The sequence below is a fragment of the Pristis pectinata genome, chromosome 2 (genome assembly GCF_009764475.1).
Source record: "Pristis pectinata isolate sPriPec2 chromosome 2, sPriPec2.1.pri, whole genome shotgun sequence".
In the NCBI taxonomy this organism is placed as follows: domain Eukaryota; kingdom Metazoa; phylum Chordata; class Chondrichthyes; order Rhinopristiformes; family Pristidae; genus Pristis; species Pristis pectinata.
The window spans coordinates 51,287,599-51,300,300 of NC_067406.1; the positions used below are offsets into that span (position 1 = coordinate 51,287,599).

The window sequence follows — 12,702 nt, forward strand, 5'->3', positions numbered from 1 at the left end:
AGCTGTGTGGCTTTTCTCTCCAATGACTATTTATCCTACATCAAATATGTACCCTGAGTACACAGTACTCAAGATATGGTACTATTGCAGATGGCTTGATCATACTTTTGCCTGGACAGTCCTACTTGTGAATCTTGGCAGGAGATAGAAGCAGACTGAGTGGGGCAGGCAGACTACCACACTGGATGCTGTGGCAGGAAGAACACTTGTAGAAATGAGGATGCGATTGTCTGGGGGATGATGGCCTGATATTCACTGGTGGAGTAATGGAGGTATGACAAGATGTCTGAGAGCTGATGATCTGCGAGGTGGAGGTCGGTTTGCCTCACCGCAACATCATAACCTTTGTTGGCAAGTTTGCCAATGACTTAAGCGTTGATTCTTAGTGAGCAGAGTGCTGCAAGTTCAGAGGGAGCAGGTTAGAATGAGCGAGAAGAATGGAAAAATCAAGGCAGTCAATGTCCTGTTGATAGTTATCCATCATGGTAATCAAAAGAAAGTAAGAGACTAGAGAGAGGGGTCCATGTGGATTGGGAATTCTGGAGTTGGGAGAAAGGGTGAGCAGTTTGAAGTGACTGAAATAATGAGTCTGTCCATACAATCCTGCATTAATTTTCAAAAAAAAGTTTTTTTTAATGACTAGGCAAATGCTTGGATAAAAGTTGGAACAGACTGCTTCTCCATGGCATTATTGTATATTGCTTAAGACTCAGCTCTAGGGCAAACTCAGGATATATTCCTGTACGGGAACCTGATAAAGCTCCATTTTAAACAGTCAATTGGATAAGATAAATGTTTTAATAAAAGAATATTTTATGGATAGTTTTGCAATTGAAAATTTTCAATATGCAATTGAAATTCAAAATATGGATGCATAAATGTATTCCCTTCATGGACATGATGTAGGAGAGATCTCAAATACTCTCTTCTATTTGGTGCAATAGGTTATTGTAAACTACCAGGCAAATATTTGAATAGCTATTTTTAAATAAATGTTCTGCTACTCCTTTTAAAACAAAATCAACCATCAAAAAAGTTGAAGCACCTTTTTAGGAAGATGTTGATTATAATTTGATTTAACACAGTTTATTTTTGAAAGGTTTTCTTTGCAAGTCCAAAGTCTGAGTGGGAATTTTGTCATGCAGATATTTCTGTATAGTATTGGCAATGTTTAAGCATCACTTCATTTCTTCAATGGATATTTTGTTTTCTTTTCTGAGTAGCGATGTGCTGACTGGAGCTGTGTTTGGTTGCATTGGTGCAGTAATCCTGATGTACCTGTCCTATTCATTTTATAAAAAGTGGAGACGAGATGAAAGACTACGAGCATTTCTAAGGTAAGGTGCATCTACTAAGGTGTCATGGCTTATTTGAATCTTATTTTGTTTTAGAAAATTATGGACCATGGTTTCTTGCTAGTTATCTGGGCTTAACATTACTTAAGTGTGGTTACTCTACCTAAATATGCTTTCTGTCCAAGGGTTATCCACCATAATGGCACAAAACATTTACAACATAATGAGGTTTTCATTTATCATTGCAGCCTATAGTTTCAAAGAAAATCAATTCAGTCTTTGAATCTTGGAGAAGCAATTATTTATTAAATAAATAAAATGTCATAAGTTCCAAAATTTTCAAACTATTATACTTTAATTGATTTGGTCCACTTGATGTCAAAATGTGCCTAAGTTTGGGAGAGCTGGTACTTTTTTTTTACTAAATGTACCTACCTTTCTGCTGCTTACCTTTCCATCTTGCAATATATAATGCATTAAAGAGTAATAAAGTTATAGAATACAAAATAATCAAAATAGTTCACTACAAGACAGTAACATGTTTAGGGTTGGGATGAAATCTGGGCAACCTCACCAGCTCCAACTCCAGCCACCCATCTTACAAGGCTCTGATCAGTTCCCTTCTCCCCTTCAACCAATCCGGACATGGTTCCAGGTTTTCCTCATTTTCATTAGGGTGTGAAGAAAGCTGGTAAACAAAGTTCTGACACCTTGCATCTTGGGTGCTACTGGACTTGGCTGTGGTGGACTCACAACTGAAGTGGTTATTGGAGTGCTATGCAACAACACTACAAAAGGAGCAGGTGAATTTTTAGGCAATTTTGTTCGTAAATATGTCGGTGTTGAATTTTTCATTATGGACATGATTTATAACAATTTTGTTGTTGGATATCGATTTTCTTACAAAGAACTGGTGACTGGGGACAAAAGCCGCATTGCCAAGTGTTTCCATAGCAAGCTGGTATACGAATTGGCTGTTGTATGATGAAATGTAATGCAGCAAATGTCCCAAGGGCCAAATCAGCTATCCTGCTTCAGCTACTAAAATGTAGGAAAGGAATTTCAGTGATTGGTACAGACGGAAATGTTTAAAGATAGAAGGCATTAGACTTGTCCATATAAAAAAAACTTACAAATTGCCTTTCAGTAGCTGTTTCTGCCAACTAATATCATTTTGAATGGAAATTCATTTAAATGCAGTAGCTAAGAAGTATTCTTTGCTTATTGGATATCTGCTTCAAGCAGCTGTTAAAAATTATAGGCTGGTGATAATGAATGCCTATTAGGGACAGGAAGCAATAAGTATTGTACATCTGCTTATTGGGCAGAAGGAGGCTTGACTTGAAACAAGAGTCAAAGGTTCTGTCAGATTATGTCTTTACGGCTTTATTTTAGGAAATAAACATGCAGAGCAGTTTATTATTGAAATGCATTGCATTATTGTTACATCAATTTTGTTTTTGTTCATGTTTTACAAGTTAGCTATTAAGATAACAAAAAAGCATAGTTAAACATATGTGTAGCAAAGATCTACATTTGTGACAAAACTTTGATAAATTCAGTCCAGCTACTTAAGTTTTCTGATATTGTTTTTATTCACTGACGTTGGTACCAATCACTTGCTCAGTATTTACCCCACAAATTTTAAGATGAGGCGGTTTTAAGCATTTTTCATCTTTCTGGCTTATTTTACATTTCAATCTTGAAAATGCATCCTTTTTATCTTGAATAAATAGTTAAAATGCTTGTATAAATATCTTCTGTCTGCTACTTTAGTGAAATAGTTAATGTAACTTTATATGAATCAAATACATATAGCAGAATTTATATAATTTCAATGTACTTAGTTTTGTCATAAATTTGAGATTTTTGTGCAAAACATTCCCTTGAGTTCTGTAAATGTGTGGGGGTAAAACCTTCCTTAATTGTTAGGGGATAAAATGGTGAATGAAGCAGTGAATCGACTAGAAAAGAATGGTTGAATACAATGTAGATGATGCTCATTCTAATAAAACACCAGAACTGTCGGAGAATCTGAGCAGGATGTAGGGTAGTTGAAGTAAGTATTCAAAAATGATGTAATCAAAATGTTAATGGGCATGAAGTCAAGTCAGTCTTGATGGTGTGGACCTCCAAATAGGTTGGGGAAGAAATAAGTGAGCCATTAATGATTTAAAAACGAGCCTTAGCAATGGGAATTCAGCCAAAGCACTGCAGGGTGGAAAATGTTCTCTCCTCTTCAAAAAAAAAGAGACATGTATCTATTGGAAAATAACGAATCAATTAGCTTTGCCTGAAGACTCAATGTACGGATGACGTTTGTGAACATTTGGAAGGGCATAAGTTAATCTGGGACAGCTGGCATGCATCTGGAAAGTGAAGGTCATGCTTCATTTTTTTGGGAAAAAAATGACAGCATCTAAAAAGTGAGTATCCTATGAATGTCGTGTGTATTAAGTTGAATCTTGCTAAGCATCACGTCAGAATAGTTATGAAAATGAAAGCAGATGGTACTAATGCTGTGACTATATAGATGGATCGATGACTTCAGGACACAGTGGAGACAGGTAAATATCTTGAGGTCGGTAGGATTGGAGAAGAGGTGTGCCTTAGGCTCTTGTTCATGTATGTGTTAGACAGGAACAAATAACTGATTTTGATTTCAGTGGTGATATAATTTCTAGGCATTTAGGAAACTTATCAGATTACATGAATCTGTAGGCAGGATGGTGGATTGGGGAGATAGATGACAAATGGTGTTTAATGCTGTAGGAGGATAGAATACTACATTTTGTTGGGTAGGTTGGGAGGAGGGAGTGAAAGAAAATGGAACAGAAATATACCCCAGAGATTAGGATCCAAAGCCAGAATTTACTAATCCAGAGATGCAGGAAAGCTGGTGGTATTCTAGCATTGCTGGGCAGGAACTTCATGGAAGTCAATTGAAAGTCGTAAGATTGGAAGAGTTGTGAAATGGCTGGCTAATTGAATTCTTTTGGTTTCTTGATGGTTATGGCATCATAAGGATATAGTCGTACAAGACAGAAATGGGTTCTTCAGCCCACCATGTCAACTGACATTTTTGCCCATCTACGTTAGTCACAGTTGCCTGCATTATGTCTGTGCCCTTCTGTGCCTTGCCTAGTCAAGTGCCTGTCTATATGTGTCTTAAACAAAGTGATTGTATTTGATTCCACCAGCTTCTCTGACAGCACGTTCCAGATATCAACCAAACTTTCCCCTCAATCACACTTAGAACTCCTTCCTCTCACCTTAATCCTCTACCCTATTGTTTTTTATATCCATACCATAGGAAAAAGATTCTGACTCTGTACCTATTTGTACGTATTATAATTTTGTGTGTCTCTATCACCCCTCTGCTTTCTTCACTGCAGGGAAAACAAGCCCAGCCTACCCAATCTCGCCCTACGACTAAAGTCCTCCAATCCAGGCAACATCCTGGTGAATCTTTCTGCACTCCAGCACAACCACATTCTTCCTATAGTGTGCTGACCAGGACTGTACACAATATTCTAAGCGCAGTCTAACCAGTGTTTTGTAAAGTTGCAACATAACGTCCCACCTTTTGTATTCTATGCCCCAACCTATGAAGGTTGGATTAAATTTAAAACAATCCTCCATTTAGCTTAATCACTGCTTTTACCTGAATTCTCACTCTTAAAAGAGAGCAAGGGTTTTCCTGGTTTAAAGCAAAATTAAATATAAAATGATGGTGAATTTACATTAATCAGTGACTTGGGGAGAGGACTAAACATCGTTGCTGGAAGACAAGGCAGTTAGAGAAAAATTTCTCCTTGAAACATGGAGTTCTTTAACATTATTCCGGTAGAGACTATAACATAATTTAAAAGTATTTGGAAAAGAAAAGTACTTGGAAAGAAAATATGAAGAAAGATATGGAGAAGGGCCAGAGAGCTGGGATTAGAATTGTTAGCTACAGATAGAAATCTAGCAAGAATTGAGTGATGTTTCCTGTGCTATAACTTCAGAAAACTGACCTGTACTCAATCATTTTACAAAGAAGGATTTAAAATAGCATGTATATTTGAAGAAGCTTATGAAATCTTTGGCTATTTGTGTGAATTTCTGCTTTGCGATTTCAAATATAATTTACTGGAAAAAAAAGTTTTTGTGTACTTTGGGCAAAGTTATGATTAGTCCAAGTTTTGCATTTCCTGCTATACGTTTATGTAGTTACGCAATAAATTGCTAATGGTTTCGGTTTGGACTCTTGCGCATGTTGATGGGTTTCGGTCTGACCAAGAAGTGTGGATTACCAGCAGTGATACGTCACATTTATGGTAATTAAGGCAATATATGGGTAAACATTTCAAATACCCAGTTTATTTATGAAGTTGTGTGTTAGCGTCATCCAGTCATTGTTATTGGCAAGTAAAGATACTACTTTATTTCCTAAACTGCTTTGCCTCTATTAACCAGGGAATATCAGATTTTGGTTTCTACTTGTGTGCTTAGTAAAAAGAAAAAGAAAAACAGCAGGTATTCTGCCTGTAGGCTGTGAGCTTTCTCTTCAATAATAAAGGTGAATCCTGAACTTTGGATTCTAAAGTAAGACTGGTTACAGCAGTCATTAAACTCTTTGAAACACAATTTTGCCAGACATGTTCAAGTTCACATCACCAAAAGCCTGTCCTGGCCAACCACGTAGATGCCACGGCCAAGAAAGTGCAACAGATCCTCTACTTCCTCAGGAGGCTAAAGAAATTTGGCATGTCCCCTTTGACCCTCACCAATTTTTATAGATGCACTATAGAAAGCATCCTATCTGGATGCATCACAGCTTGGTATGACAACTGCTCTACCACAAGAAACTACGGAGTTATTTACACAGCTCAGCACATCACGGAAACCTGCCTCCCTCCATGGACTCTGTCCACACTTCTCACTGCCTCGGTAAAGCAGCCAGCATAATCAAAGACCCCACCCACCCCGGACATTTTCTCTTCTCCCCCCTCCCATTGGGCAGAAGGTACAAAAGCCTGAAAGCACATACCACCAGGCTCAATGACAGCTTCTATCTTACTGTTATAAGACTATTGAACAGTCCCCTGAGTATGATGAGGTGGACTCTTGACTTCGCAGTCTGCCTTGTTATGGCCTTGCACCTTATTGTCTGCCTGCACTGCACTTTCTCTTTAATTGCAACACTTATACTGCATTCTGTTGTTGTTTTCCTTTGTACTACCTCAATGCACTGATGTGATGAAAAGATTTGTATGGATGGTATACAATGCAGTTTTTCAACTGTACCTCGGTACATGTGACTATAATAAACCAATTTACCAATGTTGATATGCTTGTTTTAAAATGAAAGGATAAATTTCATTTGACCACACCAAGTATAAAAGCAAAATAAATAGAAATCTGAATCAAACAGAAAATGCTGCAAATACTTAGCAAGTCAAGCAGGGACACAGCATTTCAGGTTGATGATCCTTCACCAGAGTTGTTTTAGATTTCCAGCATCTAAAGTATAGCCTTATCTGTCAGGATGCAGGTTAAATCTCTATTTGTATTTCTATGGAGGTTTTGAACAAAAGGTAAATTGTAGCGGTTTAATCTATTAACTCAGCTGATTCCAGCTATATTACCTGATCTTTCATTTTGATGGAAGGTCAAGTATTCATCAGTACAATGTTTTTTAAAAAAAATTGATTTCAGGGACAGATGTGCATTTTTTGTGCCAAATTTAACTATTACACAGTACTTGCTGGTCAATCTCTTCAACTTTCTCTATAGATGACTGTGACATTTTCCCATTTCCCAACCAGTGATTTATACTTCAAGTATTATCATTTAAATTCCATTGCGATTTCACATCAAGTTAGCTTTTAGTTGCTTATTTGTCAGGTTTGGGTGTTCACTGAATGTTAAAACAATTTATAGATACTGTCACATAAAACAGGATGGCCTAGGAATTAGAATATATAGTGCTGTTTGCTTCGCTGCTATGTGGCTGTGAGTGTACTTAGCATAGAGCAAAATGCAGTGTTGACATACCCATGTGCTTTCAATTCTGTTGGGAAATTCAATCAGAAACTTCACGGCATGAGTCACACTTGCAGGTCTGAGATGATTTCAGCAACAGATGTGCATCTGGTGAAATGCTCCTTTCAGATCAATGCAAGGGAAGTTAGACTAGTTATCCTGACAATGACCATCATTCAGCACTCCCAAGAGAACCAGCTGTTCATATTGCAGCATTGGGCTGGATGGATCCTTAGCACCATGATGACAATCTTCTCCTACCCCTACCCCCCACCCACTGCTGATCTCTTGAGCCCTGACCCTTTTCACTCACTCGTCTCCCACTACCCCTAATCTGCCTATGCCTGAATTGGGTTTGTGATCATTGATGCTTCATCTCCTCCAGACCTGGCCTTGGTCCCAGGTGGCCCATTTTTGGCCCCAAGAAGGTGCTGCAGCCTCTTTAGCACTGAAATTTATAATGTCAGGCCCCTGCCTGAAATTCTAGTTGGCAAGCTTCTAATCTGGCCATTTAATGCACCCATTAGAGTGCACTTGAATTTCTGTGCCTATATGGAGTAATTGTTCTTTAGCAGTTTGTTTTAGCAATTTAATGAAGAATTACATTTAATTTAGGAACTTGATGGATTTTCCCTCTGTAGTTCTCTATGATTATTATTGTTACCCAAGTCAACAGTGGTCAAATGCTTGGTTGTTTTAAAACATCTTATTGAGTGGTTGCAGCATATGTGTGAGAAATGAAAATCCAGTTTTTTTTTCTACTTTTTAAGTGGACCATAGAAAGTGATCTGTTTTGTTCAGGAGACGGGACTTTGCTGGTAGAGCAGACATTGATTATCCTGCCCTAATTATCACTTCAACTAAGTAGCTATTTGTTCTTTTCAGAAGAGTCAACCATGTTGGTTGATGTGGAGTCACATATAGGCCAGAATAAGGTAAGAATGGCAGGTTTCCCATCCTGAATGTCATTCGTGAGTCTGATTGGGTTTTTAATGAAGATCTGATTCTTTCAAGATCACCATTACTGAAACTGACTTTTCATTCCAAATGTACATAATTTCTTAATTTAAATTTCCCAGCTACAGTGGCAGGATTCAAACTCGTGTTTCCCAATCAGTAGTTCAGTCCTCGGGTGCAAGTGCAGTAGTATCTACTGCAACTTCCCAAAAGTATATTTAGAGGGTAGAGCCATTCTTTTTCAATTCGATTGTCGTCATGCCTTTTATAAGCACAGCAGCTGAAATAATGTGAATTAGTTTTATTCGATGAAATATACAGATTTAAAAATTAATTCAAAAGATGTGGGCCTCGCAGGCTGGGCCAGCATTTTAATTGCCCTTGAGAAGGTGGTGATGAGCTGCCTTACTGAATCACTGTAGTCCTTGTGGTGTGGGTCTACCCACAATGCTATTGGGGAGGGAGTTCCAGAATTTTGTCCCAGCGAAAGTGAAGGAACGGCAATGTACTTCCAAGTCAGGATGGTGTGTGGCTTGGAGGGCAACTTCCAGGTGGTGGTGTTCCCATACTTTTGCTCCCCTTGTCCTTCTAGCTAGTATAGGTTGTGGGTTTGGAAGGTGCTGTCTAAGGAGTCTTGGTGAGTTTCTGCAGTGCAAACTGCTGCTACTGTGTGTCGATGGTGAAGTGAGTGGTTGTGGATGGGGTATCTGTCAAGTGGCCTGCTACGTCGGGTGTGATATTGAACTTCTTGAGTGTGTTTTTGAAGCTGCACTCATCCAGGCAAGTGAAGAGTATTCCATCACACTCCTGACTTGATTGTTGTAGACGGTGGACAGGCTTTGAGGAGTTAGGAGGTGAGTTACTCGCTGTTGGATTCCTAGTCTCTGACCTACTCTTGTAGCCACATTGTATATATGGCTACTTGATGGTAATGCCGTTGAATTTCAGGGGGGGATAGCTGGATTTTCTCTTGTTGGATATCGTTATTGGCTGGGACTTGTGCGGCACAAATGTTTCTTCTAGTTTCTGTTAGTTTTGTGCCAGATTCAACTGTAACTGATCAAACCAATACAACAGATCTGTGAATTGGAAACATGAACTGAGATCTGAGCCCAAAAATAGGTGTGTCTGTGTTTTCCATAATCTTTGACATTGAAGTTCTAGTCTACAAACTCTTGCCATACTCCAATTGAAGTTTATTGCACTGAATCAGTCAGGGTATTTAAATTGTGCTCATTTTGTTAGCTGTACTAACTCTAGTGGTCATATTTTAACACTTAGTTGGGCCAAAAGCAGACTTGTGGCCTCTGGCAAAACTCTGCAATGCTTCAGTGCAGTTCTTTTTAAAGTCTTTTTCAGTGATTTTAAATTTACTTCCTCAAAGATAGTGGACTTGGTATCCATACAGTAAAGGTATTACACTTATTTCTTATTGCATTGTTAAATCTTACAGTTACCATTTCTAAATACACAAGGTATTCTTTTAAAGGCAATATATAACCAGCTTAACTTAAGCACTTTTAGGGTTTCATTTTCAGTAGGACTCAATAAATATATGCTTTCCTGATGCAAATAGTATGTCATATTGGTAATATGATTTGTTGCTAATTTTAAGGAATTCATTGCATTAGTAAAGCAAATGTTAAATATGGAGACTGACATTGTGGTTCTTTTTCTTACCTAGACTCCATCGAAATGCAGAAGTTGCCCCTTACTTTATTTTTGGCGTGAATGAAGAAAATGTTGGGTGAACCATCAATCATCCTGAAGAGAGTAATGCACATAATAACTTTAATGCCTTATTTGCACATATCAGATTTTTGGATTATTAACTTTTCTTAATAGTGCAATCCTGTTTTTCAGATCTGCACATATCAGAAAATAAATGAAGTGCCTATCTATTTGTCTGAGTGTTAGTGAATCGGTTATCATCTAACATAACCTTTTGAATACTGATTTCATTCAATTCATAATTGATAAGTTTTGCACTGAAAATTTTCACCTTTTCTTTAAATAGAAAGTTTCTTTCTGTTAAGAATTAGAACAGCCATCATGAGCCACATTTACAGCTCTCAATCACACCCACAAAACTTCCTCTATCCATTCAAAATGTGTTTTGTTTCAATTATTTGACAGTAATTCAATGCATTTCTACACAGTTATATATTCTGTAAGCACTTTTAAATAATCAAACTAAATGAAAGTATATTAACTGTTACATTTATAAATAGAATGTCACATGGACTGCAACAGTGTGCTGATTGGGTCTCGGGCTGAGAAGTGTTGGTTTTATTTAGTTGGTTTTATCTAACATTAGTATTTCTGAGTTTCCATAATATTTTCTGCTAAGTTAAAGAAGTTTTACCTGGCAGGATAAGTGGAGTCTCCAGTCGCTCAGTCGTCAGGAAGGTTTCAGCTTTAGCTCCTGTCAGATATCTTGATGTTAGCATTTGACTAGGTGAAAACAGGGATGTTGCAATTGACCCAAGTTCCCTAGAACAAGGGAAAATAGCTGAGAATTTTGATCCTGATTGCTACTTAGTAGTGGTCTTTAAAATAAAAGGTGCACATAGAGAAACATTCCTGCACTTGAAAATGAGTGATTGCAGTCAGGAAGTTAAAGCCAGTATCAAGGATTGATGAATTTTCTGAGAGGATTTTTCTGTCCCAGACTAGAAGTTCCATTCCTTAAAAATGGAGACAGGAAAGGGGGCTTGGACACCTTCCAGCCTGTGGGCTTTGTGGAATGGCAGCATGTCTATAGAAGCCTGTTAGTAGGAGGCCTGGAATGGACCTGCAAGTGGGTGAGTGACTAGTTGGGTGGGGAGTTTGAAAATTCTGAGGTTTTAAGGGTAATTGCTTTTTAAAGAACCCCCTGGAGGTCAACTTTCTGAAAAACATAGTTCTTGAAATTTAACATTTTAAAGTGATAGATTTCATTGTTAAAAGATATTAAGACACAGTACATGCTACAATCACATCAGAAATAACGTTAGAAAATGAGCTGTTCTTCCTTAACCCATTCATGTATTTACTTGAACACTGGCATTTCATAGGGACTTTCAAAACATTTCAATAGAAACACATAAATGTCAAAAATGGATTTCAAAAAGGGGTTTATTGAAGTTCCAATGTAGTGTGTGTTTTGCTTTGCAACTTGCATCTTAAAATACTGCTTTTCATAATGTTGCTGCTTTACCATTTACGACTGTGCTGTGTCTTGGAATAACTTGTGGAATATTGGGTAGCATCCAGCCACAGAGGGCAGTGCTTGCATATGTCCTAAAGTGTAAAGTCCAACAGACCAGAGGTGTTCACTATTTGGTTTAAAACTGCTAAGACCTAATATTTTTGTTAAAAGCTTTTAAGACAACAGTGAATACTGCATTACAGATGTGGCAACTTTAAACCAGTTGGTGAATTAAATAAAATGTGAAACACCCACTGATTAAACATGTAAAAGTTGCTCCAACACCAAAGGCTGAAAGGTAGAGAAATAAAGGACTGCAGATGCTGGAAGGTGATGAAAAACACTATGATGCTGGAAGAACTCCAGCAGGCCAGGCAGCATCTGTGGAGAAAAGCAGGCAGTCAATGTTTTGGTTCAGGACTGGAGAAGGGTCCTGACCTGAAACGTTGCCTTCCTGCTTTCCTCCAAGGATGCTGCCTGGCCTGCTGAGTTCCTCCAGCATCGTCGTGTTTTTCACAAAGGCTGAAAGCTTTTGCTGTCTTCACACTCTCAACTGAAGCAGGGAACTGGAAAGAAGATGAATGTGAAATATAAAAAGGAACATAGCCTCCTCCTACAAACTCTACCTGCTTCTGACAGCTTCAAGTCCAGTCACCAGAGAAAAGCATCGTCTAAAAGTCTAACAAGGCAAGATCTCAGAAACATGTAGCTCTCAAATGTGTGACATGTCAAAATTTGAGTTCACGACTGTGAAAAATTAGCCACAAGTCACTTTGCAATTATGATCCTTTAACACTTCTCAAATAGCCAGTGTACCAGTTAGTCTGTATAATATCAGTTTGATCATCTATTAATGGAATGTAGAGTTGTTGGAGATAAGTGACGGCAAGTTGGAGATAAGTGACGGCAAGTAGAAAGCTCAATTAGGTTCAGAGCCCTTGCATGCCAATGAGCTCAAAACATTTCAGTTGAAATGCATAAATGTCAAAAATGAGTTTCAAAAAGGGGTTTATCGAAGTGCCGATGTAGTGTGCTATTTGCTTCAACTTGAATCTTAAAATATTTCCTTTCATAATGTTGCTGCTTTAACTTACGATTGTGCAGTGTTTTGGAATAACTTATGGAATATTGGGTAACATTTTTCTTGTTTGGGAAGGACAGTGCTGGAACTTGTGAAGAAGATGGAGATAAAATCAAGGCCAGTTAAAAGCAGGCATCAAAATTTCCAAA

General features: G+C 38.0%; 1 protein-coding gene across 1 annotated transcript in view; it reads left to right on the top strand.

Moving 5' to 3' along the window:
* Positions 1–10,172, top strand: part of LOC127567376 (uncharacterized) — a 35,231-nt gene extending 25,059 nt beyond the window's left edge. Inside the window, exons 5-6 of the mRNA XM_052010224.1 lie at positions 1,224–1,337; positions 9,967–10,172. Coding sequence (XP_051866184.1) covers positions 1,224–1,337; positions 9,967–10,033 — 181 coding nt within the window. The 3' untranslated portion in view covers positions 10,034–10,172. The remainder of the gene's footprint in view (positions 1–1,223; positions 1,338–9,966) is intronic.
* The last annotated feature ends 2,530 nt before the right edge of the window (positions 10,173–12,702 follow it).